This window comes from Mus caroli, chromosome 5, assembly GCF_900094665.2.
Source record: "Mus caroli chromosome 5, CAROLI_EIJ_v1.1, whole genome shotgun sequence".
In the NCBI taxonomy this organism is placed as follows: Eukaryota; Metazoa; Chordata; class Mammalia; order Rodentia; family Muridae; genus Mus; species Mus caroli.
Window position 1 is genome coordinate 69,923,324 of NC_034574.1, and position 27,631 is coordinate 69,950,954.

Sequence of the window (27,631 nt, forward strand, 5' to 3'; positions counted from 1 at the left end):
TCTCTCTCTCTCTCTCTCTCTCTCTCTCTCTCTCTCTCTCTCTCTCTCTCTCCATTTTTGGTTTGCAGATGAGGAATCTTGGGACCAGCTTTCAAAGCCTGTACAAACACTTGCATTGACCAATTGGACCAGGCAGGACTGGCATTGTATGGGAGAAAGTCAGGAGAAGTGAAACATTTCAGAGGCAGGGAGCCCCAATGTATTTGTGCTGCAGGTCAGTAAGCAAGAGGACAGACTGGATGGGTAAAAGTCTTCCCTGCTGTCCCCAAAGAAACCCTGCTGCTCTTGAGTCATGGGGTTCTAGCTTGAGCATTCAGTTACGAGAGGAGAAAGTTGGATATTGTTGGGGAGAGCACTAGACCTTTAGTGTTTATAATTTGTTATATATACCCTTAGTGTTTAAAGTTTGTAATATATATATATGTGTGTGTGTGTGTGTGTATCTTTATAATTTATAGTTTTTGAGACAGAGCTTCTCTGCGTAGCCCCGACTATCCTGGAACTAACTCACTCTGTAGACCAGGCTGGCCTCAAACTCAGAGATCTGTCTATCTCTGCCTCCCAAGGACTGGGATTACCACTTCGCCTATTTATTTATTTATTTGGGTTTTTCGAGACAGATTTTCTCATTTAGCCCTGGATGCTCTGGAACTCACTCTAGTTTCAAACTCACAAAGACTTGCCTGCCTCTGCCTCCTGAGTGCTGGGATTAAAGGCACGCACCACCACTGCCTGGCTTGGTTTGTTACTTAATTGTTGACTTATTTAGTTTGTTCTTGGTGTTGTTTTGTTTTTTAAGATAGTCTTACTACAAAACTCAAACTAACCTCAAACTGAAACTCCTCCTGCCCCAGCCTCTCAAGTACTGGCTTTACAGTGTACTAGGGATACCACAGCTGACCAATTGATTTATGACTCAAGTGAGAACCTGCAGGGAGCCTGTGTTTTAATACAGTTGTTTCTGCTGTACACATCACTGCTAAGGTCTGTTGCCTATTTAAATATGTAAGCTTTTAGAGAGAAACACAATAGGCAAATGTGTATTCATAATTGTCTTTAGCTGTCCACGTGAGACTAAAATAAAACACTACAATAAGTGACATCATTAGAATTATTTTTCTTTTTCTGCCTTTTTTAAAAAACCCATCCCCAGCCACAGGTTTCCTTGTTTGAGATTAATTTTTGAAGCATCCACGCACTCATGCAGTATGTGATATTCATGTTTACCCGCTACTGTCTCCTGCCATGAGGCACATGAGCTCTGTGAGTTTAGGGACTTGTGAGCCCTGTTTCATCTCTTTCCTAACTTCATGTCCTATTTTTCAAAATTGTTATTATCAATAATCCAGAGTCCAATTTGCTCATGCCATCTGCTGGGGCCTGAGTAATCTACCAGCTTCCAGACCCCGAAGTAGAGTGACTCCCACTAAATCAACTTCTAGTGTCTCCTCAATAGGGGTGGGGTTTGGGGCTCCTCCCCCGTCCATGATGGAATGGTGACTGGCTTGATGTGTTGGTCTGCACCCGTACCCACAGCTGCTGAAAACCTGTGTGAAACAGCTCTGTTCTATCCAGAAGCCAGAACGTACCGGCTCTCTACCCTGACTGCTCTTACATTCTTCCTGGGTGTTGGATAAACCAGTCTACAACTGTTCAGTTACTTCTATTTGGCCCTTTGACCAGTTTAGACTCTGAGGTTTAGCTTCTGCCTACCACAAAAAGAAGCTCCTGGAGCCAGTATGACCATTAAACAAAACAATGGCAGCTTCCCCTCGTGCCTAGGGTCTCCTGAGCTATGGACTTTCGACCAAATTTATAGTCCCAAGCATGAAGTAATTCTTCTAGAACAGGCCTCATATCCCTTCAGAGACCGGCTGGCTACCCCCATAACCATCAGGCCACCGTGGCACTAGTGGGCATGTATTTCCTGGCAGCTTGGAACTGTATGAAAATATTTATTTCTAGTATTTTATTTAAAATGTTTTTGTTCCGATCTTTGTTTGTGTGACATGCATAGTTAACATCACTAGCGTCACTCTGGGACACTGAACACACTTTTTCAGGTTTTGTTTTGTTTTGTTTTTTAAGAAATCTTCAAATACACAAAATAGAGTGTTATAGTAATAATAAAGCCGGGCAGTGGTGGCACACGCCTTTAATCCCAGCACTTGGGAGGCAGAAACAGTTGGATTTCTGAGTTCAACGCCAGCCCGATCTACTGAGTGAGTTCCAGGACAGCCAGGGCTATACAGAGAAACCCTGTCTCGAAAAACTAACTAACTAAATAACTAACTAAATAAATAAACAAATAAAGCAATAATAATAATAAAAACTTGTGTATCCATCATCTAGTTTCAATAATAGGTTTTTGGAATCAAGTCTTTGTTTGTTTTGTTTTTGTTCTTTCAAGATGGGTTTCTGCTGGGCAGTGGTGGCACATGCCTTTAATCCTAGCACTTGGGAGGCAGAGGCAGGCGGATTTCTGAGTTCGAGGCCAGCCTGGTTTACAAAGTGAGTTCCAGGACAGCCAGGGCTACATGGAGAAACCCTGTCTCGAAAAAAACCAAAAAAACCTCAAAAACAAACAAACACACACACACACACACACACACACCCGAAAAAAACAAAAACAAAATCAAGATGGGTTTCTCTGTGTAGCCCTTGTTGTCCTGGAACTCTCTAAGTAGACCAGGCTGGCCTCGAATTCCCAGAGGTCCACCTGCAGAGTGCTGGGATTAAAGGCCTGTGCTTCACTACTGCCCACTTGCAATCCTGTTTAATTTAGGCATTTTCTTCAATGCCTCCTCCAAATTTGGGGGGCATCCTGCAGGACAAATTTGTTTTAGGGAAATTTACAGACACCATGGCATTTTGCCCATAAATACCTCTAATTGCTAAGGATTTAAAACTTCACAATAACTATGCCATTACTATAACCAAATTTAGTTATTTTTTCAAAAACCCACAATATACAGTTAAGCTCCCTAATCATCTCAAAGCTGCATCTCTTTTAGAAAGTGATTCATGGTGCATGCTCTTATTGCAATACTTAAAGAGGCAGAGACAGAGGCAGAAGGATCACAAATTCAAGGCTAATCTGGGCTAGTTAGTTAGGTAATACTAGGCTAGGCTAGACAGTATATAAAAAATGGTATTAAATTATTTTTATCCTTTAATTGTTCCAATTAGGACACAGGGTCACACATTTGGGGACTATTACTAACACTCACTGCTCTGTCTTTATGATACATTGTTTCTTCATTAGAAATATTCGCTAAAATAGACCACTCTTTGCATGTTTTGTAGAATCTTAACTTGTGCTCCCCACTGCCTTATTTTGTGCACACCACCCTTTTAGATTGAGGATTGCTTCAGTTCAGAGCAAATTCTTTTCGTCACTGTGTGCTTCTGAGAACATCACACTTGGTCTCTAGCTTTCCTACTAGTGGGGCATTTAGACTGGATCAGGAGACATTGCCGTTGTCCCTCCTTTATTTCCCCCAATGGTTGTAGCCGCCAATCTTTTTCATTGTTTGCATCCCATTGGGCCACAAGGAGCTCTGCGTTTCATGTTCTCCCTGGAAATTGTTCGTGTGACAACTGAATTCTCTTTTTTCTTCATTCTACAAGCTCATGCCCTTTATTCTGCTGAATGTTGATTTAAAAAAATAAAATAAAATTTAAGCCAAGCGAGGTGGCACATGCCTTTAATCCCAGCACTCTGGAAACAAGAGGCAGATGGGTCTCTGTGAGTTCCAGTCATTTTCTAAATCTGTTTTAAATTTCTTCTCCCATTTTTAAATCACGATTTTGTAGGGGAGTACTATGTAACCATCCTGTTCTTGCATTTATTCAAGCTAACCAAATTTCTTTGACGGTTGTTTATTGTCATTTAGAAAGTGATGAATAGGTTCTTTCTGAAACTCCTATGCAAGAAAACCTCTTTTTTCAAATACATTAGGAATACATTAAGAATGTTCCCTGGTGGTACCTAGCTGGAAACTTCCTCAGTGTTCTGAGTTTAATCTCACTTCCCGAACTACCTCAAGAGTAACTTCTTGGAGCTGGAGAGATGACTCATGCTCTTCCAGAGGGCAGGAGTTAGGACCCCAGAGCCCAGCACCCAAGCCAGCAGGTTCTCAACTCACTTGCTCTGGGCACCCCACACCCACTTCTGGCCTCTTTAGGCATGTACACACTCACTTGCCCCATACAGATTATATATATATTTAAAATAGGAACATAGAAATTCTGTTCACTTTTCCATGGTCAACAGTGCTTTAATCTGTGCCCTGCGTGACACCTTTAAGATCTCATAGGACAAATTTTATGATGTCAGTATGTCAATACTTGACCAACAGAAGGTGCTGCCTAAACAAGCCCCGCCTTGCTCCCACCTCCTCCCTTCCTTACTACCAAAACCTCCCCACTCCCTCCCCCGACCCTGAGGCAGCAACCAACCTGCCTGCGACCTGCGTGCCCTGAGATCGTGAAGCCCCATCTCCTGCAGCTTCTGGAGGCCCATGGCCAGGCGCCTCGGATGTTCAACAGTGCCAGCCTCCTCCGTAAGAGGATCCTTACCAAACAGTGCCAGCACATCTCAGACAAGGGGAAAGTCAGCGCACCAGAGGCCACGGAGCCTCTCCTGTGTGCATGGAAGGCAAATATAGAAGACCAAGACGTCATCTACCCAGACCTGCTCAGCAAAGTCCACAAACCGGTACAACCCTTGAACCCTCCTCCCAATGTTTGAACTTCAATGATGTATGAGATATGGACGAGCATGCAAACTCGAGGAGTTAGGGCAAGGAGTAGGGTGTATGATCAAAATACAGTGTATACATGTACATAATTCTCAAAGAACTAGTAACATATTATGAAAAAAAATCTGTATGAAAGAATAAAAACAAAAGATAAAGCTAGCGAGGCTCTTGAAGCCCTCCAAAAGTCACCCCCATTTTAACGCAATAGCTCCCCTCTTGTCCATAGGGAAGACATTCTAAGACATTCTCCAAATGCCCGAGAACGCCCATTGTCCTCAACTGATGTACAGTATGGTTTTTAAAATGTAGAAGACCTATGGTGAAGCTTGACTTAAATAAATTAGGTGTAGTATGAGATTAAAACGGAAGTCTTTCTGAACAATTGTAACATGTTGTAATGAAAGGAAGTTGTTTAAAACGTATAAATTGCCAACTTCTAGAAGTTTCTATTTAATAGTTCCAGCCTTCAGTTGACTAGAAACCACCAAAAAAACGACATCAGGAGTAAAGGAACTCTCTGTGTGAAGGAAAGCTGGTGAGCCGGCTTGCAGGGCAGAACGCCGCATGTGACACTGTGTTGGCCTTTTCTGTGCTTTCTCCGGTTCTGTTTGACTTTTCTTTTTCTCCCATGAGTGTTTACCTCCCTCCTTGAATTAATTGTTAATTTAAATTTTCCTGTGTGTATTCATATAAGCAACCTCAAATGGGTGGAAAACATATACACACAAGTCGATGGGAATAGAAAGAAGGGCATGGTCACAGTTCGGCTTACAAGTGCATTCTTTTTTTAATTTGTGGAAACTTAAACATCTTCACTTACACATTTTGGAAATGAATTGTGGCTTCCATTTGCTGGATATTTACTGTTTGGGCACCACGCAGCTCTATATGTACGCCGTCTTGTTTAATTTTCACTTACCCTGTGGACCCATTTCACCAAGTTAACAGAGAGCTGGAGTCCACAGGCTCAAGGTCAGAGCCTAGAGCCAGGATTTGGTTTCAGTCAGTCTGACTTCAGAGCCATTGCTCTTAGCCATAACACAACCTTGTAAAAACCCCCAAATCTATCTCCTTTAAAAACACCTGTGTCGGGGGCTGGTGAGATGGCTCAGTGGGTAAGAGCACCCGACTGCTCTTCCGAAGGTCCAGAGTTCAAATCCCAGCAACCACATGGTGGCTCACAACCATCCGTAACGAGATCTGGCGCCCTCTTCTGGAGTGTGTGAAGACAGCTACAGTGTACTTACATGTAATAAATAAATAAATCTTAAAAAAAGAAAAAAAAGAAAAAAACACCTGTGTCCCATCTCCAGAGATTGCGATTTGATTGATCTGAGATGCAGGCTGAGACCCAGGATTTCTAAATGATCGCCAGGTGAGTCTGATCCGCAGACCACGTCGGAAAAGATATTGCGCTGTTTTGCTTGGGACACTGCCTACCACTGGCCACCGCAGAGCTAGTACATCCTGCCAGGTTATGAGGCAACCTCAAGGGCGTCCTCTATGAAAAGTGAAGCTCACTGAGAGACACAGCGTGAACGAGTAACCGTTTTGTTATTTGTTCCTATTAATGGTATCTACAGATAATCCATTGGATGGATTCAGCATTAAACTAACATAGACCTGTGTATCTGAAGCTGAGAGCCAGTTAGTAGCATAGGGAAAGCCCAGGGGATAAAAGCCACAGCTTCCGCGGATGGCAGCTTCACGACAGTGTCGTAAAGTACCCGCTTCCTTTCCTTAGGTCAGAATGAGCCTAGCCTTAGAAAGAACAACCAAAAATGCCGGAGTGCCAGGGCATGCCTGGACCTTTAGGGGAATGGTACCAGCTGAGACACAGCGTCAGATGAAGGTCAAAGACTGATGGTTCCTGGCCTGATAATCTGACTATTTGTGCTGTAATAAGTGCTGGTTTCCTTTCTCTTTCTATTTTGTGCTTCAATAAGCACAGGTTTCTTTATCCTCAGGCTCAAGGACCTTTCACTGACCAGACAAGAGGCTTGGAACTCTAACTCTTCATGAACCAGAGAGAAAACAAAGGAAAAACATCATTTATACAGGCAACACATACAGACATACACACACCCATGCACAGGCCAACTGCCTGTCTCATCAACTCCACATACATGTACGCAGACCTACACATATATGTATGTGTATACATACAGATAGACAAACACACTTATAGATATATACATTTGGTGGATGGGGCTGAGCCCCAAATGCCACACTTTCATTCTTCTTTCTGTTTTTTTTTTTTTTTAAACAGCTTCTTAGACAAAAGTTCTCTAGAAAATTACTCATAGATAAAATGTTACACAAAAGGGGAGTCACAGAAGGATGTCAGTAGTAAGTTCAAAGCTATCGTTCATTCTGTAAGCTCATTATAAATTCAAAGCCACACTTTCCCATGGCCTTGCCTTAGTGCACACCTGTGGCTTCATCCTTGGATCCAACCTAGAATGAATGTTTTTTTTTCTTGATCACAAATTTATCCCAAGTCTATTTCCTATTTTAGTGTAATTGTGAAAGCTCATTTTATTCCTTATTATGCAGCCTTTTCTTACCATTCTGTGAGGAGTGGGCACATTCCATTCTTGATTCAAACTTTGTTATATCTTTCTGGGAAAACAACAAAAACCACCTCTGAAAATTTTCTTCCTAAAATTATTTTAATCAAATTAGGAATTCTATAAAATCATTAATTCATCTAAACAGTGTTAATTCAGGAAAGTTCATCTTTATGTTGATCTGCAGGAAATCTGCCCCACTGGGTGGGGTGATGCCCAGGAAACAGTAGATTATGTAATAGTGACAGGAAAAAGGCATATCAGCAGCAAGAAGCAATCTTCGGTGTCTTGGGACCTTGACTTTCAGTGCTCACCCATCATAGGCCTTGCACATGGGCCACCTCCAGGAAAGCCACCTGCTAGCCTTAGCCTCTCCTAGATGGCTTCTGACACTCTCATCTTTCTAGTTTACCACAGGTCTCTTCCATCAGGCTGCCACCTCCTTGAGAGGACAGGCACTTTGATCTGTGTTCTCTCCACATCTGTCATACTGCACATAAGAGTTAAGGCAGCCATTGGCTGGAGTTTTCCTCTTTCACAGTGATCTAATAGAGCCTTTGGTACACTAAAGTTGTAAGTAGTAATTTAAATTACCATTCATATATACAAGGTGCTTTACCTGCATGCACACACGTCAATGAGTTATCTATTATCTTATCTATCTATGTATCTATGTATCTGTCTGTCTGACCTATCTTTGATTTTTACCCAGATCAAATTCACACAGATCTTTACGTAGATTTTTTTCACAGATCTATTCTCCTCCAATCTGAAAGAGGGAAAATGAATCTCACAGAACTTAATTTGATTGCCCAAGTTCATGTAGTTGAAGACACTAACAAAGCTGGAGTTGAAACAGTATCTCCCAGATGCCAGCATATACCTGCTCTCCTTTTTGGAAAACACTGGGGAGTGCAGACTGTGTTCTCTGAGCCTTCAGATGTGATTGAAAGCTCCTACAAAGAGACTCTGTCTGGAAAAGTCTGTCATTATGATGCCTATTTTGACAGGTCTCCGGAGATGGCGAGCTTATAATTGACCGCATTTTTCTACCAAAACCCTGAACTTCTATGCCTGCATTTTCATTTACTTGGTTCCTGGTTTACATATCTCTAGTTTACCAGTTTCTCACTGTCAAAGACACCACACTGAGTCTTTTTTTTTTTTTTTCATACATCTTTGCCCACATTTGGAACGATTTCCTCAGGGTACGTTTCTAGAAACGGAATTGGGTCACGAAGCATGAAGCCTCTGCTGACCCACAATCCTAGCTTACCCTTCAGAGCGCACTAACTTAAAAACTGGTGCCCTCTGTGCATGGGGTGTGCATCTCATTCACCTCCAGCCAAGACATTTTACTAATTTGATAGCTTTAAAAAAATCTCACTCTTCATCTTCATTGTTTTGATTATAAGTAAGCTCGATTTAAAAAAAAATTTTTTTTTGCCTTTTGTGAATTTTCATATTTGAATTTGACTCATATCCTTAGCTTGCTTAAGTCTTGGTGCATATTTCAATATGTTTCCTGTTCTGTCCTTTTGTAGCCTTCAAATATCTAACATTGGCAAACATTTATCCTGTTTGCTGTCCGATAGTTATTGACTGTTTTGTTTCTTCTATAGATTTTTGTTTTACACGCAGAGTTAAAAAAAACAAAAACTGAAGTTAGCAGCCTGCAAAGCAATAGGTCGCAGTTCAGCATTTGCGACATCTTTGTTGTTGATCTTCCTCCCCAATCCTTCTCCCCCAAATCCATTTTCCTGTCAGACTCTGTGCTGATAATATAGTCAATTACCTTCTTTATCCCCTTCCTTGAGACCTTTTTTTGCCTTCTATGGTTCCCTCTCATAATTTTATGGCAAATCCCACAGCCACACACATATATAAAATTTAAATTTTAATATATGCATATAAGAAGAAAAAGTGATCTTTGTCCTCATGAGCATATAAGTTGTTTTGCTTAGTACAATTCTGATTTCATTCATTTTCCTGCAAATATCATATTTTATTTTTCTTTACATCCAAATAATATTCTATTGGACACACACATAAGTTTTGGGTTTTAAATATTTTAATCTACTTGGTCAACTTTAACCCTAGAAAATTAAAATTCAGTTATTAAATCGTTTTTTTTTTCCAGCCCAGCTTTAAAAAACATGAACCCCTTGACTTGTGTTTGGTTTATTTTAGTACACGGCATGATGTATTTAACTCCAATATTATTTCTCCAATCGTTACTTTTGTGATCTCTTTTGATTTGTGATGTTATCTTGTATCTTTTATTCCTGTTGAATCTAATTTTCGCTTTTATTTTCTTTTAGCACACCCAGTTACCCGTGACCTTGTAAAGAAATGGTAAGACTGTGAGGATAATAGCACTCTCATCCCTGAACTGGTGACCAGAAAAGCCAGACGCTTGACTCCTGGAGCAGACGCCTGCCTTGGGGCCTCTGGGGAGATCCCTTGCTTTCCCTTTGTATCACAGTTCCAGTGGGAAGAGGGAAGAAGAAGGGCTGGGGAAATGTAGCTTAGTCGTAGTGTTCCCTTAAAGCCAACCCACCACCAAAGTAAAAAAAAAAAAAAAAAGCGCACACGAAAGTAAGAAAGGGGCTGGAGAGATGGCTCAAAACTTAAGAGCACTGGCTGCTATTTCACGGAACCCAGGTTCGATTCCAGCACCCACATCGCCGCTCACAACCATCTGTAACTCCAGCTCCGACGGATCTGACAACTGCCGTCACCATATGCACAGGGCGCATAGAGGTACAAGCAGGCAAAACACTCATATACACATAATATTTAAAAAGTAATAAAACTAAACAGAGAAGAAGAAAGACCCAGCAAGGAGCGGCTGGGACACCGTGGTTGGCACATTTCATACTAGACCTGCCCTTTCTTGTGTCTTAGATTGCATGAAACTGCAGGTGAATAGATCCCAGTGTTCCCTGCTTCTAACCAAGGCACAGGAGGCAGCGGAATAAACAAACACCTCCAGCTCGTTCTCCAGTTAGATGGCTCGGGTTTCTCGTGTTCATCTTGGGAAGTTACTACACTTACTACCCATTGCCTCTTCCCACTTTCCAGAAGTGCATCCCATTAGTTAGTTCTGAAGTTCGTGTGTACAGTCCCTTCACCGCAAGTGTCACCAAGCCACCTACAACTGGATATGACACTTGTGCTCCCTGTCCTGTTAAGGTACCCAGAGTTTGTTTCTAGAGCCAGCAGGCCCTTTCCTTTGTTGCATATTCATGTCTTTATTGTGTATCTATATAAAACGTAGTCTATATTATTAGAAGTAACACCTCTTTCTCTTTCGTTCTTCAAGACAGAGTTTCTATGTGTAGCCCCTGGCTGTCTTGGAACTCAGAGATCCACCAGCCTCTGTATCCCAAGAGCTGGGATTAAAGGTGTGTGTCACCACCTCCCATCAGGAAGTAAGACTTTTTTAGTCCACAATAGTTGAACAACTTGGTATCTCTCAGGATAATTTTTTCTTTAAAGTATCCTTTATTCTTATGTCTTTATTCTCACACCCCCCCTTTTATTTTGAGACAGTGTCTCACAATATAGCCCTGGATGGCCTGAAACTCGCACACTAGATTGCCCCCCCATGCTGGATTACACAATATGCTTTGATCATATCCACCACCACCGTCTCCACCTCTGCCCCTATCACGTCCCACCTTCACATCCTCTCCAATCAGTGGTACCTGCTAGAGTGCTGACTGATATTGAAGGTTTGATCTAGTGAATATCACGATAGCTGTTGCAAGTTCATCAGTGAAACGGCCACGTTGTAACCAGAGAAGAGTACCGGAGGTCATGTGTGGAGGCAGGGGCCATGGATACCAGTGCATCTGGTGGCTGTGATGGGGATGGTAGAAAGGGTCTGGAAGTTTATTTTTCCATTATGTGCGTGTATCATCATGCGAACATGAGTACAGGTTCCCTCGGAGGCTCAGGCTCTCTCGAGCTGAATTCCCTGAAACTGGAGTTACAGGTAGTTGTGAACCACCCAGCCTAGATGCTGGTAACTGAACTCGGGTACTCAGCAAGAACGGGGCACACTCTTAACCACTTCCCCGAGCCATCTCTTCAGACCCCCTCTCAGCAGCCTAAGACGCCCCACTTACCTCTCCCCAGAGAAAATGTCTTGGACTAGGAGTCGTCTGTTGTAAAAATATTCCTTAAGCATGCTCTGAGTTAACTGGCTTGTATTTGTTAGTTTTTATTCTAGGAAAAGAGTTCAAGATCTTTCTAAACCGAAAAAGCAATGGGGAACTCCAGACAGGTAAGGCAATATGACATGGCTGTGTTTGCAATGACTGTGTTGGCTCCATCGACCACATAAGCATCTCAGGTGCAGCCGCTATCTCTTCTTAACTGGGTTCACTTTGCCAATATTGTTAACCCAAGGGGACTCAAGACATGAAGAGCTAACCGTGGTCAGTGGTCTCCGAATTTGTCTGCAAATGAGGAGCATGTAGGGGGCTTTGATACGGATTGAAGACTACTGGATCCCATACCCAGAAATCAGATTGCATTAGTTTGGGGTAGAGTTTTGGGGGTGTTCAGAAGCTCCCAGGATGCTTCTAATAAACAGAGTTTTGAGAAACACTGCCCCAGGTGTGACTCTGCACTCCCTTGAAACTCCTGTGTCCATCCTGCAAGTCCACCTTGGCAGCCTCTGGGCATACTCTTCATTTAGACTCGGAGCCTTCACCTAGGATGTTCTCTGGGTCTCCAGCAGCCCAGACCACGGTCTTTCACACTTGACTAAAGGACTTCCTTTTTTCTTCTCTGGCTCCCGAGTGAAGCCCTGCATGTTACTTAGAGAAGTCTTAGATGTACAGAAAAATTGAGTCTAGTTACTCCTCTCCTCCAATCTTCCCTGCTAGTCACTAAGTGTTAATGTAGTTACATTGTTAATGGTGTGGTTAACTGTTACAATTGAGAAGTCAGCATTCATACAGTCCTAGAGTTTACTTTTTAGTGTCCTATGGTTCTTTGGGGTTTGACAAACAATGGATGCAGAATAGCTCACTGCCCTAAACCCACTCTGTCCTTTGTTGATTTCCTCCCTTCCCCCTCTCTGAACCCAGGGCAGCCTTCCATTTGCTTTCTGCTTCTACAGTTTTGCCTTCTCTGGCATGCCATATAGCTGGAATCTTGAGGTACAACTCCACGGGGGCCTGTTTGACTTGGCAAAAGACACTCTCGGCTTCTCCATGTATGTCGATGTTTTGAAATCTCATTTCCTTTTAACATATCCCCATGAACCCAGTAACACTCCTTTGTATGGAAACCTCGGGTTATCATTGGGCCTATATGAAGGGTTGGTGCTAATATTTAGCAATTATGAACAAAGCTGTTATAAGGTTTATGTACAGGTTTTGGTGTTTTTTAACTTCAGCTGGGTAAGTATCTGGGATTCGAGCATAGTTATTGAATCAGATGTTAAGTGTATATTTAACATTGAAAGGGAACGTGTGTCTGGATTGTTTTCTGTCCTCATTGTCCACGGACTCAAGTCCCTATCGTCTCTCCTATTTCTGTCAGCTTTTAGTATTCCCAGCGTTTTAGCTTTTAGCCATTCTAAGAAGCATGTAACCTTAGCTCGCTGTAGTAAGTGCAGTTCCTGTATGACAAGGTGTTGAACATGTTTTACAGCTGCCTTCACATAGTTCCTTTGATGCGACATCTGTTTAGAACTCTTGACAAGTTTTTGGTAGTGGGTTTTTTGTTGTTGGTTTTGGTTTTAGTGGTGGGGGGCTTGTTTGTTTGTTTTGAGATAGGGTTTCTTTATGTAGCCTTGGCTGTCCTAGAACTAACTCGATAGACCAGGCTGGCCTCAAATTCACAGAGATTGTTGACAGGTTTTTATTGGAGTTCTTGTCTTCTTACTTAATCTCAAGTGCTCTTTGTACTTTCTGGGAACTAGTTCTTTATCAGGTAAATACTGTCTTTCAGTTTCTTCTTCAGCCTGGAACAGCAGGCATCCCTGTTGCACAGGGCTAGTGGGACTAAGTGTTATAGATGTCTTTAAACCACTCATAATGGGGCCTGGCACACACAGTAAATGTTCCACAAAGGGTTGCAATTAACGTTATTCTGTTACCCTTTCATTTTATGACCACCTGATGCAGAGTTTCACCCAAAAAGGGAGCACTGTGTGGATGTTATGTGCCCAACCTGACTACAAATTATACTGCTAATTTCAAAATGGCAAAACTGATCTATCTTATCTGTAATAGGTTCATTTTAACCTATTAATTTTATTTAATTTAACCATCAAATTTATAGTAATTATATCCTCTCCCTTCCCTGTGCATGTGTGTGTGTGTGTGTGTGTGTGTGTGTGTGTGCCAGAGGACACTTTGGGGACTCAGTCTGTTCCTTGCACTGTGGGATCCGGGGTTCCAACTGAGGTTACCAGAGTTGTATAGCAAGGGCCTCTTTACCAGCTGAGCCATCTCACTGACCCAAGGTTACCATTTGCTCTTAAACACAGTAGACAAAGCTATCTTAATCCATTTTTGTTTTAGTGTGCATTGCTTATTTCTTTCTGGTGTGAGGAAACTATAAAATTCTATGAGAGATGAGGATGGAGGGATGGCTCAGCAGGTGAGGATGCTTACTGCCAAATCTGACAACCTGAGTTTGATGCCCAGGTCCAACGTGGCAGAAGAAGAGAAACAACACTTTTACATTCATGCCATTGGCATGTGTGTTAGCACTAAAAAAAATTATGTTACATTTTATATATTATATATTGTATACTGTGTACTGTATATATTATATATTATATATTATATCTATTATATAATTTATATATTATATATATATAACCAATTATAAAAGAGAGAGAAGGTTCTCGAAGGCAAATCTATACAGGTGTTAGGAGCCATCTTTGAGTTGCTTGTCAGCAGGATTTTATTTAAAACCATATTCTACTTTTCTGCTTCGTTAACAGGAGGCTGTTTTGGGGAAATCAAGATCCCATTCGCCCTGTTTCTGAGGCTGCTTTGAAAGCTACGCTATCCAAGAGAATTGAGGACCTTGCTCAGCCCAGGCTGGTCTCCCGACATTATGTCCCTAACAGGTTGGTGCTGGCAAACCATCAGGGTGCTTCATCAGGACTCCGCAAGGAAAACAAACTTAGAGCCCGACTCTCTCGCCAGCTGTAAACTGTTGAACCCAGAATCCAAACTTACTGTGCTATAGGGTGGTTTCTTGTCTCACACTGTAAGAAGTAGCGAATTAATCTTTTCTATTAAATACTATAAAAACTTTTATTTAGGACAAGGAATTAAGATCTTTTTGCCTCTCTCACCTTATAAGACTTGGAAATATTTTAATCCTACTACCTGGTAAAACTCCAATTTACTCAGAGTGATTCCTTCCCCTTCCTCCATTGTCTGTGCATCTGTACTCTCCTGACTAGACAACTGAATGAGACTGTGAGGTCGGACCCCAGCCAATGGGGAAAAGACACAGACATCACATTAGAATAAAAATCAAATGCACTTCCTGCCTCGGTGTGTTTGTGCTTCTTGGGCACTTCCTGTCTGGCAGTTCCTTCCTGGGCACACCCCTTTGAGCAAGAGTAAAGATGCCTTGTTGGACACTTCAGTTGGAATGGTGGTCTCCCTCCTCCTCTTCCTTCTTGGTTTTTCGAGACAGGGTTTCTCTGGGTAACCCTGGCTTTCCTGAAACTCACTCTGTAGACCAGGCTGGCCTTGAACTCAGAAATCTGCCTGCCTCTGCCTCCCAAGTGCTGGGATTAAAGGTGTGTGCCACCCGTGCCCAGCTCCCCAACCTATTTCTAACAGGTAAGTTTATCTGGAACAAGATGAGTTTTAACAATAGCCTTGAAGATTTGTATTCTATTTCCTAATGCCTTGGCCATTAATGCTTTTTAATGTGTGTGTATGTTATGCTCACATGGGGTGGGAGTTGCCTGTGTGTCTGTTCAGAGGCCAGAGCAGGATCTATGCTGTCCTGTCTATCACTCCCTACTTTATTTCTTTGAAAATGGGCCTTTCATTGCACCTGGGACTAGATTTGTTGCCAGCAAGTCCCAGGGACCTGTCTGTCTCTGCCTCATAGAGTTCTGGGGCAACAGGTGGGGTGAATAACTGTTTCCACCTACTTACGGGGGTGCAGGACCCAAACTCAGGTCCTCAGGCTTGCACAACATGTGCATCTTACCTTCTGTTTAAAGGGTTTTCTCTTGAGGGACTGGAAACATGGCTCTATGCTTAAGAGCACTTACTGCTCCAGCGGGAAGACCTGGTTTCAATTCCCAGAACCTACATAGTAGCTCACAACCATTCTAAACTCTAGTTCCAGGGCATCCTAAAATCCCTCTTGATCTCCGTGGGCACCAGGCATGTACTTGATACGCATACATGGGTGCAGGAAAAACACTTATACACAGAAAACAAACAGAAAAAACTAAAGTTATTATTATGATTTATTATTACTATTATTATTTTGTTTTTTCCTGGTCCTGGGTGTTAAACCCAGGGCCCTGCACATTTTAAACAAGGGTTCTATCACTAAACCTCACATCTGGCCCCAGCATCTCCTTTACTTAAGAAAACACCTTCTTAAGTTATCTTTCAGGAATTCTTACAGAGGCTCTTAATTCTTCAAGCCAGGGACTTCATTTTTTTTTTTTTTTAGAAAAATACTTTTAGCTTTTTTGAGATTAATAATTAATATAATTATATCATTCCCTTCCTCTTTCCTCCCTCCAAACATTTCCCTATGCCCCTCCTTGCTCTGTTTCAAATTTTTGACCTCTCAAGGACAACAATAGAGGTGCTAACGTGGATGGAAATGGGGTGAGGTGAGGGGACATGAGGTCTCAAACCTACACCAAGAACTACAACTAAGGAACTGGAGAAATAGTCCTCCCCAGGCAAACATATATACAAACTGTTTTATGGGAGACATTTTAGAAGCTGAAAGGGTCTGTGAAAGCTGCCCCGGTTCCCTCAGAGGACTGGCCGTGCCCTTCCTCTCGCTGGTCTCAGGGGGGTCTTGGATCTTTTCTGTCCTTGTTTCCATCCTGTCTGCTGCTCCCTAACAGCTTCTGTGGTTTCCCCACTGGGTATCCTTCCCTAAACACATCATCTTCTAAGGGTTTTGTTTCCTGTGATTCAAGGCCTCCAAATTTTTATCTCTCTCTACCTACCTCGGGCTCACTGGGTTCCCGGTTGGAGGTTGCCACACAAAACCCTCCAGCACCGCAGGACTCCTTCCCAATCTAATGTTGGCTGGAGTAGACTTTTGTTTCAGAAATGATGTTTACATAGGCTGCACACATTGATGTGCTTGGTGGTTGTTGTTGTTTTTAAAGTTTTGAAACAGTTTTCCAAAATCCTTAAAGGAAATTATCTCATTTGTTTGAACCAAGAGAATGTCAGTTATACACGGTTAATGTCATTGTCAGTTATACATGATTAATGTCATCATCTTTCCCAGCAGGTGGCATTTCCCCATCATGTTTGTTTGATGTATTATCACAAACTATAAACAACTCAGCAAACATCTTGTGAAATTGTACGTAAGACACAATGACTGTTGGGAGGGCTTGCCACTTTTTAGAGATGCTTTCAAGGTAAAATTGCAACAAATCCATTTCTCTTCTGTGGACCCAAAAGAGACTCTGGAAGAGATCTGGAATGGGCTGACAGGGAGGAAAAGGAAATCTTAATCTTTTCGGTCTCTAGACCTTCTTAAAACTTTCCTAAAATTTCTTCAAGAAAGAAATAAGATTAGTTGATGCCAGGCAGTGGTGGCACACACCTTTAATCCCAGCACTCAGGAGGCAGAGGCAGGCGGATTTCTGAGTTCGAGGCCAGCCTGGTCTACAAAGTGAGTTCCAGGACAGCCAGGGCTACACAAAGAAACCCTGTCTCGAAAAACAAAACAAAACAAAAAAAGATTAGTTGGTATGGTGGTACACTCTTTTAATCCCAGGACTCAGGAAGCTGAGATAAGAGGATGCAGAGTTTGAGGCCAGCCTGGGCTACATAACAAGACTTTATTTTAAAAAAATAATAAATTGTGCATACATTCATATATATATATATATTTCATCATTTATTTAGACAAATTGTTAGGGTTATGGTTTTGCCTTCTTAACTGTTTTTTGTTGTTGCTGTTGCTGTTATCATTGTTTTGAGATAGGGTCTCTCTATATAGCCCTGGCTGTTGTAGAATTTGCTCTGTCTACCAAGTTGACCTCAAACTCAGAAATCTACACCCCTTTCCCCCAGTGAAAGGACTAAAGGTATGTGTCATCACACTCAGCTAGAATCTCTGTCTGCCACATCCACTCCAGTGGAGTCTACGTGACAAGTCCAAAAGCTTGGCTGTATTCCAGAAGCAAAAAGTTTCACAGAAATTTGTCTCCTGGAGAGTCTTTGGTCCCATAACACGGATGTGGTCCAGATATGTCCTTTCGATAGTCAGTGAAGTATTTAGAGTGCTTTCTTTCAGTATTGTTTTATTATAAATGCCTCCAAGGAATGATTTGACAAATAGCTAAGTTAGATTGACCTCCACCAGTGTTCTAATATCCTAGGCAATTGTTGAGCCGACCTTGAGCTTTGAATTTCGTAAAAATGCTACTCATTCAGATGAAAAGCCTCCAATGTTGACAGAGAGATAGTGAAAGAAATCAGGCATTGCAGTTTACTGGATAAGAATTAGAAATCTCATGGCTAGCTCAATAAAGTAAACTTAGAATTCTCACTACAGTCATGTATGGCAGATACATTACATATTAGAAGAAAGTTGGTGGATTCCTGTTAAATGGAGGTTCCCTACAGAAACATAAAATAACAACTAACTCACTCCCATATACAGGAGTTTACAATGGCCTAGGAAGAAGGTGAATTATACAAAAGACTAGAATTGGAACTATGGCCAGGGCATAAAGCCCTTGCTCCTGGGTTCTAAGAATAAGCTGGCCTTAGGTAGGACTGATTTTTATCCCAGCTGTAAATACTGCCTGATTCCTGCTAAATTTTATGTATGCATTTCTCTGTTTCTTGTAGAGTCATTTTGCATCAGATAATCTCAATGTACCTTGAATGACCTTAATGTATGACCTAACTTCCTTGTTTTCTTCTGTAATATAAGTCTGATGTTTGCTTTGAGAAATTACATTCAGATCCAGCACTCTCTGTGTTCATGTCTGTCATTTTTGCCGACTCCTTGCCTACCCGAGTACCGGGACCCTGATTCTCCCGAGGGTTGAGAGACCAACTGAGTCCAGTCTGCAGCATTTGTCTGATTTTAGATATTTAAGGCTAAGTTCCCACAGACATGAGGCATTTAATCTACTCCCTTCAGCACATTCATGCACCATCAAATTATCTAGTATAAGCGAGGTGTGGTGGCAGGTAGCTTTAATCCAGGCACTGGGGGCAGAAACAGGCAGGTCTCTGAGTTTGAACCTCTATGAAGACTGGTCTGCTTAGTGAGTCCCAGGCCATTCTAGGCTATATAGTGAGACCCTGTCTCAAAAAGCAAAAACAGAAGAAAATCTTCTAAAGAATTTGAATTGAAATGTATACATGTCTGTTGCAGGGAACGTTTAAAAACTGGTACCATCCCTCGCTATCAGCTACTCTCTGTCCCAGTGGTCTCACTGCCTTGGCTAACCTCAGTCAACGGTCCTCTCAGCTCTGGTTTGCCTGCCTCAAAGCTGCCTGTACTTTCTCAGCCAACTACCCCCTGTGGCTAGTTGTCACAAATCCTTAACCCAGTAAATCAAAACTCTAGAAGCTTATAATTAATCAGTCAGATTTATATATCAATAAATTCTCAATTCATAAGATACCTACACCATCATTTCAGAGCCAATTGATAATGATACAAGCTACCCATCTAGATTAGACAAGTTATCCCAATTATTCTATCCGTATATGACTTTCATATCTACCTGTGACTGTTTAAAGCCACACAGAATCTGGATCGTCTTTCTTCTCTTCCATCTTCCTTCCTTCTCTCCTTCTTCCTGTCCCTGTCTCTGTCTCTGAAACTCTTAGCCCTGCCTCCCTTTTCCCTGTCCAATCACAGACTTCTTGTTGCATTAATATTTAAATTAATTGGGAGAAAAATTCTGCTACACATGTCTACAAAAACCTTAAAGGACTGCTTCCTTCCTCCAAATTCACTCAATTCACTTAAATGTCCCATGTTCCTCCCCCACTCCCTCTCAAATGTATGGCATAATATATGTGTGTGTGTGTGTGTGTGTGTGTGTGTATGGAACAGTAAATAGATGTAACTACAGTCTGATGAGTCCATTAAAAGTTGTTCATATGTGTTTTGTGCTTTGGACTGACCTCTTAGGGTTGGATAATTTCTCTAACTTGTGGGCTTGTCTATAAAGAAGATTGATCTTCCCTCTCCCCTGTAAGCTCTTCATTTAGGGCCTGGGCCTTGTGAGATTTCCCACTGACATGTCAGCCAGCGATGTCATTGTGAAGCTCTTGTTAAGGTTACCATAGTTTTGAGATGTCATGTGTAGAAGTCTCCCTGTCATATATAGAAGGCACAGCCTCACGACAGACGGCCTGGTCGACTGGCTTATGCAGTCTTTCCTCCCACTCTTCCATAATGTCCCTTGAGCCTCAAGCACAGGGATTTCATTGTAGGTCTGTTAGTCAGGTTTGGCATCTTGACCACTTCCCTGATCATCTCTATTAGCTGCAAAAAGAAGTTTCCTTGCTGGAGGGAGAGAGTTGCACTAATCTTCCAGTGTCAGGATAAAGAGAATGCATTTCATTTTTGCTTTTTAAGTCACCCTTGTCCAAAGGGTTCTTTGAGTTCTCATATAATGGCCTCTGGTTTGTCTGTATGAAAGATCCTTGTGTCCTCTCTATTGAGCATATAGGATTGTATGAATTCTGCCCGCTCTAAGTCTTCATCTGATGAGGCTCCATCGCCTACTCTCCTCAGTTTTCCCATAGTTCTGCTATCCTCAGTGGGGACTTTTTCCTATGTGTTCCTCCTCTCAAGCTAAGCCACACAAGAGCAGGCTGCAGTGTGGGTGTAGTTGTCAGCAACGTTTTGGTCAAATCAAGTTCTTCCGTCCCTTTTCGCTTAGGAATCCTTGATCCTGTTGTAACAGAGAAGGAAGTTCCGCTCTTGCTCAAAGGAGCCACCCCGTCTCTAACTCCAGATGGACTGTTTGGTCCGCTAAGCTGCCAAACATCTTCCATATTTTTCCATCTACTGCTTAGTTCCTGCTCTCAACCCAGAAAACCATGAAAGTCACAGTTTAACTAAGAACAGGGTGAGAAGAAAACCGCTAGGGGGAAAAATGTCCGTGGGAGCTCACAGTCTTCTAAAAGACAGTGAGATGCGTGGCTTCCAGTGCTTGCTTCATCTTGGCAAACTCTCCCCTGGTGGTGGACCCTGCCTCCTCTCCCACCTGCCCATTATGAGGGCCACCAAAGTCTGACTTTGTAGAAAGAAGACAGATAATGAGCTCAGCATAGTCTGTTGTTTCAGTTAACATATGGTACACCCAACGACGTCTTCGTGTTCTGTCACAGAAAGCTTGGAAGCACGGTCAGTGTAGCTTTGGGGTCCACTGTAAAATTGATGTTTTCTCTCCCTCCTTTTCCTCCCTCCCTCTCCTCCCTATCTCTTTCCTTTTCTTCCTTCTTCTTCTTCTTCTTCTTCTTCTTCTTCTTCTTCTTCTTCTTCTTCTTCTTCTTCTTCTTCTTCTTCTTCTTCTTCTTCTTCTTCTTTTACAATGGAGTGTTTGTGTGCATGTGTCTTGCCCAGCCTGGTTTCAAATGGAATCTTTCTGCCTCAGCCTCCTGAGCACAGGATTATGGGTATTCACCACCACTCCTAGAAGTATTTGACTTTAAAAAGAGCTAACCATCTCCTTTCATCAATATACCTTTTTATCCATTTGGAAGATTTGCAGGAAAACTACCTATTTTAGAGTAGAATAATAGAAACTGAAAACTTGACAGCTGTAACGATTTCTAAAGCAACTTACTTCTTCCCCGTGAAGAGAATTACCCAGTAGTGCACATGTAAGCTTCCTGCTGCTCTCCTCAGCCTGGGATCAATGCTGAAGAAGCCTGTAATAATTTGAATTCATATGTCTCTGTTTTCTTTCTTTCTCTTCTGCTATTTGCAGAATTCAATATTACTACAGCTGCGGAAGAGAGTCTGTTATCTGGGAGATCTCTCCTCCTGCGCTGGTTACCCGGCCTTCCAAACGGATCCAGAAGCTGGCCAAACCCAACAGATTCAAAGCACAAAGTCTGATAAAGAGGTGGAGTATCTTAAGCTCTGCAGAAATCCGGAGTTTGCTTAAGGGTCACAGCTTTAGTCTGAGTGGGTCTGAGCCTGAGCGGACATGGCTGTTCATATCCAAAGACATTGGGTAAAACCATTGAATATCTGCAGCAGGTGTGGGTGGTCGGGGGTGGAGGGGATGGACAGCAGCACTCAGATCTGACTGGGTATACTGGAGCAAAAAAGTTTACAGTAAAGCTTCTCGCTATTAGATAATAAAGGGAGTCTCTCAGCCTGGTAGGACAGCTCCTGCTTGTAATCTACAGCACCTAGAAACATCCAGTACACAATGTAAAAGCTACAAAACCACTCTCCCCTGCAAGTAGACATGTTCACGGATGCATCACAGAACACTAGCAAATCAAACTCAAACATACACTGAGCCGTTCATATCCTTGTCAAAAACCCAGTTGACTAGACGTGCAAACTTTTACTTCTGCCAAACCTTCCTCCAGGTCCTAAATGTCTGTATGCAATAACACCATCATGATTGTCAGTGCCTTTTAGTAGACTTTGAAATCATGAACTGCCTTTGAATTTTGTTCTTTGTATTCATGATCATTTTCGATTATTCTGGGTCTTTGTATGACTATATGAATTCAGGTTGATGAAAATACCCTCAGGTTAATGCTGATGGTTGAGCTGTGTGGATATTTTGGAAACCACTTAGTTGTATACTTTGAAAGGGTGTGTTTTATGTATGTTAATTATCTTAATTATAATAACAAGAGCTGTAGCTCGGTATCCTTAGAAAGGCATCACTTATTTGAGGAAAGCTTTTTGCCATGGTAAGTTTGTAGATTTGCTGATTGCTTGGTATATTTTTGATCAGAGAAAGAAATATATGGTGCGCAGCCTGTGATAACTGGCTAAGTGTCTGAGAGTTAAGACAAGGACTATCACATACTACACTACAGAGGAGAATGGTCCACAGAGCATCCTGAGTGGGGACTGAGGGGACTAATTATTTCAGGGAACTAATATAAGGTGTTGGTAGGAAGTGAGTTTTTTTGGCAGGCCGTAGGTCAGGACCCATCCAAAATGGGACATTATAATCCTAGGATTTTTTTTTTCCCCTAATGAAATCAAACTTTTGAAGAATTAAATCAGAATGAGGCATAGAAGTGGTGTCTTGGACTTTTGTACATACAAGAATATTTGCATACATTGTGACACATAAAATGCATCCCATACTGTGGATAAGTGAGAAACAGCAATCTGGTCCCCTCCGCCCCCATCCCCGCCCACCCCCGCCCCGAAAAAAAAAGGTCTCGCTTGCGTGTGGGAAAAGAGCATGCGCACACCTGTAGGCTGGTTGTAGCAAGGAGCTCTTACGGTTCTTCCAGCCAAAGGTCACATTTTGTCTCCATTTGCGTATCGCCCCCTCAGAGAAACCGTACCAGGCACCGTTCGCTACTCTGATCCTTCTCCCCGGATTCTGCGACTGTCCATAGCCAAAGGCACCAATCCCAGCTACATTCCTCCAAAGACCGTAAGTGGTGGCTGACCTTAGCGTGCAACGCTCTGTGCGGGTTACTACTTCTCCGGTGACCAAATACACGACAAGAGGCTAATTTGGGGAGGGTTTACTCGGGCTCATGATTTGAGGCATACAGCCCATCAAGGTGGGGAGGCATGGCAATTGGTGGCTCCACTGTATTGTAGGTGGAACTCCTCACTACCGTCTCCCTATCCTCCCACCTCCACCCCCAACTTACTACAGAGAGAACAGAAAACAAGCCACTCCGTGGGTGCCAGGAATTGAACCCAGGTTCTGAGCTCCGTTCTCTGAGCGAGTTCATTTCTCCAGCTGCAAATGAAGTTATTTGCTTTTTAAGATTTATTTATTTATGTTATTTATATGAGTACACTGTAGCTGTCTTCAGACACACCAGCAGAGGGCATCGGATCCCATTACAGATGGTCACGAGCCACCATGTGATTGCTGGGAATTGAACTCAGGGCCTCTGGAAGAGCAGTCGGTACTATTAACCACTGAGCCATCTCTCCAGCCCCAAGTTATTATTTTTTTTTAATGTCCTGAGAATAATCACAAAATCTTTTATTTAACGCCACAATCTTCACTCAGTTCCTCAATTATACATATAACAGACCCAATTCTCTCAAATATTCACACTTAAGTATGCATTCAGTTTTATATTAATAGTTTAAAACTTACTACAAATAATAAAGTTGTCATCTTATTCCTTTATTAAACATACAGACCAGAAGAGAATGGAGCCATCAAGAGATAATTGTCGTTCACATTTTCACTTCCGTTTTGGCTGTTGCAGGACTTCTGCATTCCACGGAAAGCTTAGAACCCATTGTCTTCCTACTCTTTGTCCTGTTTTACTTTGTGTAATTGACTAATGATTGATTGCTTTAATTCCCTTTTGACTGAAAGGCTTAATTAAAGGCAGCAGTAGACATAGCCCTTCAGTTCACCTACAGCCCCGTAGCAAACAAAGCTCTACTCAAACGAGGCACTTTAAATGCTCAATTAGGTCTTCATGGTGTTGAGACATGCACCATCCTCGGTTTGAATCCCAGCTTTGCCGCCTCCTAGTTATATAAACATACACTCTTGAGCCTCCAATGTCTTGGCACTTCCGTCAGCAAAACAGGGACGGAAACAGTACGCCAAACAGTACGTCCAATTAGACGACAGCTGCGCAGGCAAATGTCCTTCACCGTGGCGATCTGTGAAGCAGAAAGCCCCTTTCCTCAAAGGGTTAAAAAATTAGGACACAGTCTTCTCGCTTGGGTGCACACATACAATAAATACAGCCACACCTTCTCTTGGCCAACCTCGTGTTTTATTTTTAAAAATTTCACCACAACTATTTACCGATGTGCGGGTGCACGCATGCGCACATGCAACCATGCCGTGGCGCAGTTTCAGAGGTGAGAAGACAGCCCTATGGAGACAGTCTCTCCTTCTGTCTTTATGTGGGTCCTGGGGATTGAACACAGGTCATCAGCTTTGTATGACAGGCACTTTACCTCCTGACTCATCCCACCAAGGATCAGCAATACCACGGATTTCTGAGTTAATATGTCACCTCACTGGCTGGTTCGCTGGCTGTTTCTCCCATGCCTGCCATGTAAAAATTAAGTCTGTGTATAGCTGCCGTGGAACCCATACAGTCCAGTTTGAGTGAGATGGAATTTGATCCTTTCCAGAATTACTGAAGGATTCTCATCCTTTCTGTTGAGCTATTGGAGCTCAGTCAAGAGCTCAGACCATATTTTATAATGCTGAACTGGACACGCACTTACGTACCGTTTTTCTCTTTCTTTCCTAGTTGGAAACCAAGATTTCCTTCTCTACCCTGAGTGCTGTTGCAACCCCAAGGATTGTAGACCTTGCCCACCCAAGGATTAAAATAGAGGGCCTATGCTATGAAAGAGAAAGGAGTGAATTGCCCATCCGCCCCGTAAGCCACCCCCACCTTCCCTTGTTGGCTTGCTCTCTGATTGCTCCTAAGATGCTGTTTTGCCTCCACAAGGCCTAGGCCAAAATCATCAGAAAAGATAATGTTGAACGTGTTCTATGATGGGAAGGGAGGACTACCAATGTGATAAGGAGGAAGGCAGAGGAGTGGAGGGCAAAGAATGTGGGCTTTGAAGTTAGTGAGCTGGGTGTGAGTCTTTGCTCTTGACAGGGAGGACTGGCTGGTTGCCATGCAACAGCCTTCTCATTTTTACCAATAAAGAAACAATATGGAAGACGTGCCTTTCAAAGTCAGACAAGAGGCGAATAGTCAGGCAACATGTATTCATTTGGCACCTATTAGGTCATAGGCAAACAATCTCCTCTGAGCAGTTCATAGTGTAATGGAAAAAGCAGATGATAGACAAATAAATTTGTGCTGTAGATACATATCATGAGGAAGATTGAGTGATCCAGGTACGGTGAAAAAAAAAAAATGTATTATCTCTGTGCTCAGGATCCTGAGGCAGGAGGACCTCAGGTTTGAGGCAAAGCTCAGTTGTATAGCACACGGGCTTGTAAGATGGTCTCTGACAGACAAACAGAAAGGAAGATTGAATAAGTACCACAGAGATGGCCCATTAGAACGCATGATCTGTTTCTGCAGACCAGGAATCCCTCCCTCCGTGAGGGTCTGAGGTCTGAATCTAGAAACAAGGCATATGTGTCTCAGCCAAGAATGAGGAAAGATGTCTCACACAGAACTAGCAAATGAAGAGGTCCTGAGGCAGAAAGAGCTAGAACAGAGGCCCCGTGTGGCTGCCAAGGGTCACAGTGTCCTGATGGAGAGGGGGAAAAGATGAGGTCAGAGACGTGGGGTTCAGATTTCATGGGGGTTCTGCAGATACGGGAAGGAACCTGCTCCAATGTCAGCAAAACGAGGGTTCCTCGGAGGGGGCTAGCACCTGAGCGTGGTGTGCTCCAACCTAGCTTTAGAAAGTACTTGCCTGGTGGGGGGCTGTGCCGATGGAGTGGGGATGGGGGAGGCAAGTTGCTGCCGGTTCTCCTGCAGCCATCTGAGCAAGGCTGGACTGCTCGGCCTAAGAGCAGAGGCGAAGGGGTTAGCAGGGAGCACTACTGCAGTGTTGCAGGAGAGAAATGAGAGGAAGACAGGGCACGCAGGGAATTCTGGGAAGGCATTTGTGTCTTTTTTGTTTTTTGTTTTTTTGTTTTCTTCTCCAGGTAGCCCCTGCCGCCCTACTTGCTAATCCTAGTAAAAGAACGATATTTCTAGCAAAATCCAAGCGTGTTCATGAAGACTATCTCCCTATCCGAGATGCTCGGTGGCCTGTATCTTACGCTGCGACTCATTCTCAGGTGTCTGAGAGAGTCCAGGAGTTAGCTAATCCACACACAAGGTATTGCAATATAAGATTAAAGTGGGACAGGAAGGGCTAGGGGTCTGGAGAAAGGGGGAAAGTTGATTTAAAGTACAAAACAAAACCATAATTTTTTTTTTTTTGAAAAGAGCAAATCCTTTGGAACATGACAGCCTGCAGACCCTAGATCTTGCTTATAGCGTCTTTGACCCTGCGTTTTCTTACCTGTTTAATGGAGGCCTTGAAATCCCAATGGGACAATAATATGCTCATTACTTAGCATGGGGGCGAGGGTGTGCTTGGGAAATGTCAGTTCCTTTTCTGTTCTCCTCACATAGGGTCGGTTTCTTTTTCTCCTATTCCAGGAGCCCAGCGAACCTTGTATACTACGACCCGAACGTCTTTAAAGTCAAGCCTTCTGCTTTAAAAGCACACTGTTCCGACAGGGTCAAGGAGCTGGCGGAACCCATTGTGCGTTAACTACGGCAAGCCACCCCAGGTAGACACAAGTTAGGTATCTAGACCGTGCGACAGATAACTTTGTTCCCAGCCTTGGTATTTACATCTTACCGATCACCTCCCAGACATGAGACTTCCAGAAAACACCGCTGTGAGCGTCAGATGGCACCGTGTGTGATCTTGTCTACCAAGTTTGGGGACCTTACCCAGCAATAAAAGAGAAAGCAGTGCCTGCCTCATTATCCCTCCTCAGACTGGGATCTCGGTGGCCCCCTTGCGGCACCTCGCTGCACTGCACTGCTCCCATTCTCTCTCATGCTTTGCTCTCAGCTACCTCCTGAATTCTGTCTCCAGCCCTTCTCTACAAAGTCCTGACCATCGAGGTCCTTCTTAGAGCGGCCTTGTCCGTCTCCCTTCGCCACCTACAAAAATGAGATGTGAAGAGCTTCTTTGGATAGGATGAGAGCATTTCATAGTCCTTGTTAGGGAACAGCTTACTTTAACTTATCAGTCTCTACTGCCTCGCTCCATGCTCATAGCCACTCACCACGAAGGAGAGAAAAGAGATATCTACATGGCAACTGGTGATGTGGCATGCATCTACAATCCCAGCTACTCGGGGAGGCAGGGGAGAGAGGATCGCCTGAGCCCAAGAGTTCAAGAGCAGAGGACAGCAAA

General features: G+C 42.9%; 1 protein-coding gene across 1 annotated transcript in view; it reads left to right on the forward strand.

Moving 5' to 3' along the window:
• Thegl (theg spermatid protein like) overlaps positions 1–27,182 on the forward strand; it is a 41,112-nt gene extending 13,930 nt beyond the window's left edge. The window contains exons 2-9 of the mRNA XM_021163713.1: positions 9,655–9,688; positions 11,559–11,624; positions 14,307–14,435; positions 21,519–21,656; positions 23,069–23,171; positions 24,988–25,119; positions 26,358–26,533; positions 26,860–27,182. Of these exons, the coding sequence (XP_021019372.1) occupies positions 9,655–9,688; positions 11,559–11,624; positions 14,307–14,435; positions 21,519–21,656; positions 23,069–23,171; positions 24,988–25,119; positions 26,358–26,533; positions 26,860–26,974 (893 nt within the window). The 3' untranslated portion in view covers positions 26,975–27,182. The remainder of the gene's footprint in view (positions 1–9,654; positions 9,689–11,558; positions 11,625–14,306; positions 14,436–21,518; positions 21,657–23,068; positions 23,172–24,987; positions 25,120–26,357; positions 26,534–26,859) is intronic.
• Positions 27,183–27,631: the final 449 nt, after the last annotated feature.